General features: G+C 44.9%; 2 protein-coding genes across 3 annotated transcripts; one reads left to right on the top strand and one right to left on the bottom strand.

Annotated features, from left to right (window-relative positions):
* Nucleotides 1–2,009: 2,009 nt before the first annotated feature.
* LOC127336722 (probable plastid-lipid-associated protein 13, chloroplastic) lies at nt 2,010–5,462 on the top strand. 2 transcript variants are annotated; one of them, XR_007873498.2, is made up of 8 exons: nt 2,010–2,166; nt 2,515–2,636; nt 2,959–3,042; nt 3,226–3,322; nt 3,565–3,781; nt 4,265–4,317; nt 5,025–5,206; nt 5,300–5,462. XR_007873498.2 is itself a non-coding variant. In XM_071826805.1 (7 exons), the coding sequence occupies exons 1-7, from the start codon at nt 2,128–2,130 to the stop codon at nt 5,133–5,135; spliced, it is 723 nt and encodes a 240-aa protein (XP_071682906.1). In that variant the 5' UTR covers nt 2,010–2,127; the 3' UTR covers nt 5,136–5,462. The 2 variants fall into 2 exon arrangements, 1 of the variants encoding a protein (XP_071682906.1); XM_071826805.1 differs by having other exon boundaries at nt 5,025–5,462.
* Nucleotides 5,463–5,707: 245 nt separating this feature from the next.
* On the bottom strand, nt 5,708–6,767 carry LOC127336724 (uncharacterized). Its single transcript, XM_051363563.1, has one exon. The coding sequence runs from the start codon at nt 6,737–6,739 to the stop codon at nt 6,146–6,148; it is 594 nt and encodes a 197-aa protein (XP_051219523.1). The 5' UTR covers nt 6,740–6,767; the 3' UTR covers nt 5,708–6,145.
* Nucleotides 6,768–7,071: the final 304 nt, after the last annotated feature.

A 7,071-nucleotide genomic window follows, 5' to 3' on the forward strand; every position in this document is an offset into this window, starting at 1 on the left:
GTGCACGCAAGTCCGTCTCACCGGGAGATCGGTGCTGCAATTCGACGTTCGCCCGCGAGCCATTGCCCGAATCATTGCTTCACTTCCATGGACGGATGCGGTCACCCTGACATGTACGCGCTCGTACCTCTTCAACTGACCAACGAGCAGTATCCCAACAACTAGATTCCGCGATCGCGCACACCGGGCGCGTGACCGCCGCAGGTGCGTGCATCAATCACAGGGGGTGCCTTACGTGCGTACACTTCATCGTTCACACCTCTCTCTCTGTCATGGCTGTTATCCAGCCGAGCAGCAATGGCAGCACGCAAACAGGAGGAAGAAGAAGGGGAGGAGCCAGCTCGGACTGGCCATCCATTGATTTGTGCGTCCGGACTAAAACTGACAAGTTCAAGATGCCACGCAACATTCCTTGGAAGAAGGGCTTACGGGGAGTGTATGACCTTTCTTGATCTGAATTTGCTGCGCTTAAAACGGGATCCCAGCTTCGTCTCCAGCTGTGCGGCACTTTCTCCAGCTAGCTAGGCAGTGCCGTGCGGCAAGAACGTATAGATCATTTGTATGCATCTGCAGGGTTTTGTTATATGTGTATCATATCCACCTTGCAGGTTTGTACAAATTTCAGATAATCCCTCAGTGCTGAATCCGTACGCGCGTTTGTAATTCCTGTTCCACAATCACAGCAGCAGCTTTGTCCATGTGGCACGGTAAAGGGTTTGTTGTCCTACCTGAATGATCGATATTGCTCCGCTGGCATACACGTTGTGCATATCAAGTTGTCAACGGTTTAAGGCCTCGACAACAAAAATGTAGGTTGTGTGCATCACATGATGCACATACCGCTGAGTTCTCCCTTCCGATATCCAGAAAAATGTCAGTGCTAAGTAGGTTTTCCTAAATAAATTATGGAGGTGTCATTAGATAGTCGATTGAAAATTCGAAGAAATTTATTTACCGAATCTTTATAAAAAGCTTAGAATTCTTCCCTTCTCTTAGACCATAAAACACAATCATGTTCCGCCCCGGTCGCCACACTCTCTTCTTGGTCCCTCTTTTTTTTCTATTTCTTTGTGGCCCTACATGTACCCCTCGTTTTTTGTGACATCGCCGCCACCTCATCAGCTTGCTGATTTATTCTCCTGTTATTTTACATGTCTGAGCTCGATATTGCTATCGTACCGTCCCATTATTACCGCGTGTGCTCTCTGTATCCCTTGCACCCTTCCTTCTAGCCCTAAAGGCATCATTGTCTTCTCCATATCCCTATCCCGACCCTAACCTACATGATCATGCCTCATCCCTAGTCATCCCTCTAGACCTGAAGGAACAGGTTTTCTTTTCAACCAACATTGTGCCATCCTCACCTCCAGATCGTCAACATGAACCTCTAAAACCCTAGCCCTGCCTCCACTGCTGGTGATGGTTTGTTACCTTCCACCGTGTCTGTGTCGGAGCTGCCACTCTGCGTTCCACACCATCACTACCTCCGTCTCATTTCGCCAGTGAATGGATCACAAATAACCAAAGAAAATGGGAATCACACAATCAAAATTGTAGTTATATTTTCATTTTGTACACTTACCTCTGAACTAACAAATTGTGAGAAATTTGTGTGTATTGGCAATTCGGTAGTTAACCAAAAGGCAGCTTATCGGTTTGTACCAATGGCGGACGCAGCAGGGTGACCTAAATTTTCGAAAAATGCTTTTATATTTTGTCATTTGGGAAAAGATTATCACACATGGGAATGCAAAAATAGAAATGGGGGTGTATGTCCACCCAAAAGTTATTCTGTGCGTCCTTGGTTTGTACTCGTACATTCTTAAAAAATAATCATACTATACAGTTATTAGTGTCAAATTGGGAAAAGTTGAATGGAGGAGGTGTGCTCTGCGCACCTGCACATTTTTGCACTTTGTCTTTTTTGTATCTTCCAAATTATGTAATATTTCAATTTGATTTTTTGCAGTTCACTCAAAAATAACAAGTAGAATGGAGGAAAAATAGTTTCGAATTTTTTTGTGCAAATTCCGGGTGCGCCTCACCGCTCGCCGCGCCGCCGCATGCCGCTGCAGGGCCACGGCACAGACGTTCCAGGGGGGCCCCGCCGCCAGCTACGCCCGCGAGATGGAGCGCCTCTCCGCCAAGGAGTCCCTCCTCCTCGCCGTGAGCCCTCTCTCCCTCCCAGTCTCCTGTTCCCGCAGATGAATACGCCTGTAGCCCTGTACTGGTCCATACAAATCGTATCCACTACCCATCATACCTGTGGCGTTTGGATTACTTTGCCAACCTGATACCTGTGCGCAGCCGCACTCAATTTTGCACTATTTCTGATTTGGTCGACCAGTAAGCCTATCAATTGCGCAGTGCAAATCGGAACAAATTAGGTGTTTGCGTTTGCACGTTGATATTTGAGTTGTGCAATCATGGTTTGAGCCCAATGCTCTTGTTAGTTGACGCTGAGCTTCGAGTTGGTTTCTGAACTAGGCTATGTAAACTGCTGCCCATTTTCAGTTCAGAGATGCTGGAGGCTTCGAATCCTTGGTCAGCGGCAAGACCACGGAGATGCAGAAGATCGACGTCAACGAGAGGATTGTGGGGCTCGAACGCCTCAACCCGACTCCCCGACCCACAACGTAAGTGTTGTAGCTGAAGAAACATTTCATATGTTGTGGCTTATTCGAGTAGCTTTCATAGCGACGCAGAAGTTTAAATGGTTGGATTAGTAGAATTTGTATGAAGAAGGGATTTGTGTGATCCTGAATATGGACCCATCATTGAAACAAAATTAAGAACAAGATCACTACCATGATGTTCAAAGACCCAATGACTTCTGCATTCATATCTACATTTTCATGTTTCATATTCATGAGGAACTCCCATCATATTTGACTAAAGTAGTTCTGTTGTCGGACATTTGGTTGCTCATTATTCGTTAACATTAGTTTCACTTTCCAGATCACCCTATCTGGAAGGCCGATGGAACTTTGAGTGGTTCGGTGATAACAGTCCTGGAGCATTTGCTGCCCGGACTTTGTTTGAGTATGCCACTAGCTCTGGATGCAAGTTACACTACCATTTAAATTAGATTTCACATTACTTGATTCTCACTACAATAAGTTACATGGTTTGTTCAAATTTTGCTTTAAATGGCGTGTTGCAAATCTTCATTATTATTTCTTTGACAAAAAGGTGTGTCACATGGCAAGCATGTTGTTATTGTAGGAGGTCACCTACAAGTGTCGCACACTTTACGGGACTTGATGTGGTGATCAGGGATGGCTACTCCAAACTTTCATCGAATATCAAGTTGTTCAATACAGTAAGTTCACAAGATGTGGGAAACCGCCAACAACTATTGCGCATATTTGGATTTATCTTTACATCCTCTTCAATATGTTTGCAATTTTTGTGCCAGTTATATACCTGCCTACAACATGCATAACTAATTATTTTCTTCAAATACAAGTTAGGGCTTGTGTCTTCATTCATTGTACATGAGTAATGTTGAATTCTGTTGTTCCACTTGTGGTCTCACCGTTTACTGCCTTTTGGTATATGTAGATACAAAACAGATTCGTACTGACTACTCAACTGTCAGTGGAGGGGCCTATCAGAATGAAAGAGGAATACGTCGAGGGATTTTTAGAGACCCCCAAAATAAGTGAGGAAACACTACCTGAGCAACTGAAGGGATTTCTTGGACAAACTGCAGGAGCTCTACAACAACTTCCTGCTCCTATAAGGGATGCTGTTTCGGAGGGGGTTAAGTTACCTCTTAGTAAGTACATGAGGCCCAAGTTATAGTCTTATTATAGCAATATAGTACCGATTTAGAGTAGTATCATCGCAGCAATTATATAACTTCCCAATTTTTCGATGGCATGCCCATTCAGACAAGGCAACCACAGAAATTTTACTGGCCTTTTCTTGTTAAAGCACTCCTGCTTGCTTCAATGCACTTGTGTCATTGGATTCTTTGCCAAAAAAATGTTGGAATGCTGTTTTTTTGTGTTCCTTGCTAAACTTTATTTTCACAATGACAAGTGAGGAAATGCTCTCATTGTTCATGACATCATGGTAGCTTGTTCATCTCTCCCAATCTTGTCTATAATATTTGTATACCTGTAATATTTGGTGCACCACCTCAGGATGATTTAGTACAGTTATGCTATTTTTCATTTTGAGATGCCATGAATAGGTAATAACTGTACTGCATATACATGGATTGATAAGTTACGTTACATGTCTCTTTTTTTTTCAGACGGGATGTTCCAGCGCTTATTCATGATTTCTTACCTGGATGAAGAAATATTGGTATGTTTATCCCACACTTACAGCAAACAACAAAATCAGTACATGTGCACTTTACACTGACGATATGGCGTCCATCTCAAAATAATCATCTTACCTTAGTATTGTTCAAATGCCCTATTGATAAGGATAATGCAGTAGTTTGGACTTCCACAAAAATACAGAATCAGTAACTTTAGCATCCACGTTTGAGTTGCGCCCTATGTCTAGTTCTTCTACTTTGCATCTCATGTTGAACACACTTACTGAACTATACCTTGTTCTTTTGCTAGAGAGAAATGTACCTGGTTCTACTTAGTTCATAAACACCTTTAGTTCAGAGAAAATAAAATCTGATGAAAGACTTAGTAGGGAATGCTGCATGGGCTAATCCTCTGAAGTACCAGTGCATGGCATCATCTTGAGAATGATAGAGCAGAGCAAAAATGCACATAGTTGTCAGTGTTTTGGTTACAGGAAATCATGCATAGGATGCCACCTGTATGACATATATTAACATCATTTACAGTTTAAGATGCTGATAATCTAATCACCCTACCAACTCAATTTACACAGTAGTGTCCTTTTGATGTTACCCAGTGCCATCAGTAATTCAGTATCCACCAAATTGCTAAGGAAATACCTTTGCCCCTGAATCCTCTGTTTTACACAGGTAAATTTAACCATGTTTCAACTCAATTTCTCATGATTGTCTTGTCTTTGTGTTTTAGATTATCAGAGACGCTGCTGGGGCACCTGATGTCCTTACCAAACTGGAAGGGCCACAACCGAACCTAATGGAGAACACGCCAGATGTAGTGGTTCCAGAATATCAGAGCTAGTGTCTGTGTACTAAGTGGAACATTCTGATTAACTTTTTCAGATATACCTTTTCTGATCGAACATTTTCCAGGTTTGCACATACCTAAAAAAAATCTAGTGCATGTTAGCAGTCACTTGAGCGTGTATGCTTACTTAAGCTCTCTCTTGTTGCTGGCTAGAGTAGGCAACTGCTATTCTGGAGCTGAGCAATACTCTGGCCATCGAGCACTGAAACAAGATGAAAATATTGATCCACAAAATGGTCAGCAAATGGTCGCCATTGTAACTTTTGTTCGATATAATTTCAGTACCTAGCTTGCATCGGTGTAAAGGTGCAAAAAAGCAAATGACATGTTGTTCTACCTTCCAGTAGCACCAGAGTACACTAGCTTGGTCTCTATCTTTTAAATATTTGAGAAACATCCAACATGAAGACACAATGCGGGTTCTGGGGTCACTTGCCAACAACACATTGTATGGCATTTTCGGAGCGGAGATTATATCTGAATCATGCCTCGCAGGCAAAGGTTTCAAGCACGGGAAGTTCAGTAAAACTAACCAGAGTAGCTAAAGAGAGTGCACGTACTGTACATTTCCTGGAACTTTCATTTTCTTTTAAAGAAGGAACTAAAAAAACTACAGTAAAAAACTGTGTTCCTGTTATATTTCAAGTAGCGTTTTGAATCACCGCATCTTGATCTTTTCGTTCTCTCCATTGGACGTGTGGCTCAAGGTACAACTCCTGACAGTCTGACACAGCAAAGAATTGTGCCATATCCTAACTGCCAGATCAGAACTTGTTTCTACCTCTCTCACTCTAGTTCACCCAGAAGCCAGAAGAACGAAAATAAACCAGGAAGGTTGTGATCCAGTATCTAATTTAATTCAAGGCTTTTTCATGGGAGATCTCCATCGATCCACCATACACCATCATCACCATCATCCTAAATACATTAACATACAGAAACAGAGAGGCTGGGGGGGGGGGCAAAAAATTCAGACTTAGCTCTAATGGCAAGAGGCTGACGGATCAGAGGCTAAAGCCGTCGCCCTGGAAGGCGCTGAGAAGGAAGTCGTCGAGGCCGTGGAAGAAGGCGCCGAACGTGTCGTCCTCCTCCCCGAACGCGCGCGCGAACTCTTCCGCCTCCGGCAACGCGGCGTCCGCCTCCTCCTTCACCACCGCCTTGAAGCCGGCCGCCGTCGTCGCGCCGCCATTTGTGTCCCGGCACGCGCTCGCGAACCCTTCCTCCTCTGGCGACGGGGCGTCCTCCTCCTCCGCCTTCACCTCCGCCTTGACGGCCGCCGGGGCGACGACGACGCGGGCGGACTCCGAACCGCCGGACGAAGACGACTCCGAGGCAGCGATCTCTGCCGAAGACGATGAAGAAGAAGCCCCTCCTCCGCCTCTGCCGCCGCCGCCGGCGCTCGGCTTCCCGGTGAGCCGCTGCACGAGCTCGCGGAACTGCCGCGCGTCCGTCTTGATCACCGTCGGCTCCACGACGTGCACGATCCTGATCTTCCGCGGCGGCCCCTTGGCGATGGCGTGGGACCACCGGTGCGCGCCCATCCCCGGTGGCGGCGCCGTGCGGGACGGGAGCTTCACGGCGGAGGAGTGCGGTGCCATTCTCGAGAGATGCCAGGGAATTAAAGACGGTGGCTTTGGGGTGACGAAGAGGAGGCTGTGGCCTCACAAGGTTTATATAGACCAACTCTGAGGTTTCGGCCGTTGGATGCTTTAGATGGCTCCATCCAACGACTGCCATAGAAATATATTACTGTACAGTTTACTTGTATATTTAATTTGGTACGTATTTTGGTACGTATGCTGTATTTACAAAGATATGTCTGGGTTTAATGCATGACATTTTTTCCGTACACGTGTTCAAGTGATATTCTTTTCAAATTGAAAGAAACATTCCTCAAAGTTACCTAAACTTCATCTGCTGCATCTGAATT

Source organism: Lolium perenne, chromosome 2, assembly GCF_019359855.2.
Source record: "Lolium perenne isolate Kyuss_39 chromosome 2, Kyuss_2.0, whole genome shotgun sequence".
Classification (NCBI taxonomy): domain Eukaryota; kingdom Viridiplantae; phylum Streptophyta; class Magnoliopsida; order Poales; family Poaceae; genus Lolium; species Lolium perenne.

What these genes read in the sequence shown, in the direction of transcription:
- LOC127336722 (XM_071826805.1), top strand. Translation starts at nt 2,128, where the DNA reads ATGGAGCGCCTCTCCGCCAAGGAGTCCCTCCTCCTCGCC. An exon ending in AGGAGTCCCTCCTCCTCGCC is followed by an intron (nt 2,167 to 2,514) that starts GTGAGCCCTCTC and finishes GCCCATTTTCAG; the next exon opens with TTCAGAGATGCTGGAGGCTT. An exon ending in GCTGCCCGGACTTTGTTTGA is followed by an intron (nt 3,043 to 3,225) that starts GTATGCCACTAG and finishes TTGTTATTGTAG; the next exon opens with GAGGTCACCTACAAGTGTCG.
- LOC127336724 (XM_051363563.1), bottom strand. Translation starts at nt 6,739, where the DNA reads ATGGCACCGCACTCCTCCGCCGTGAAGCTCCCGTCCCGCACGGCGCCG.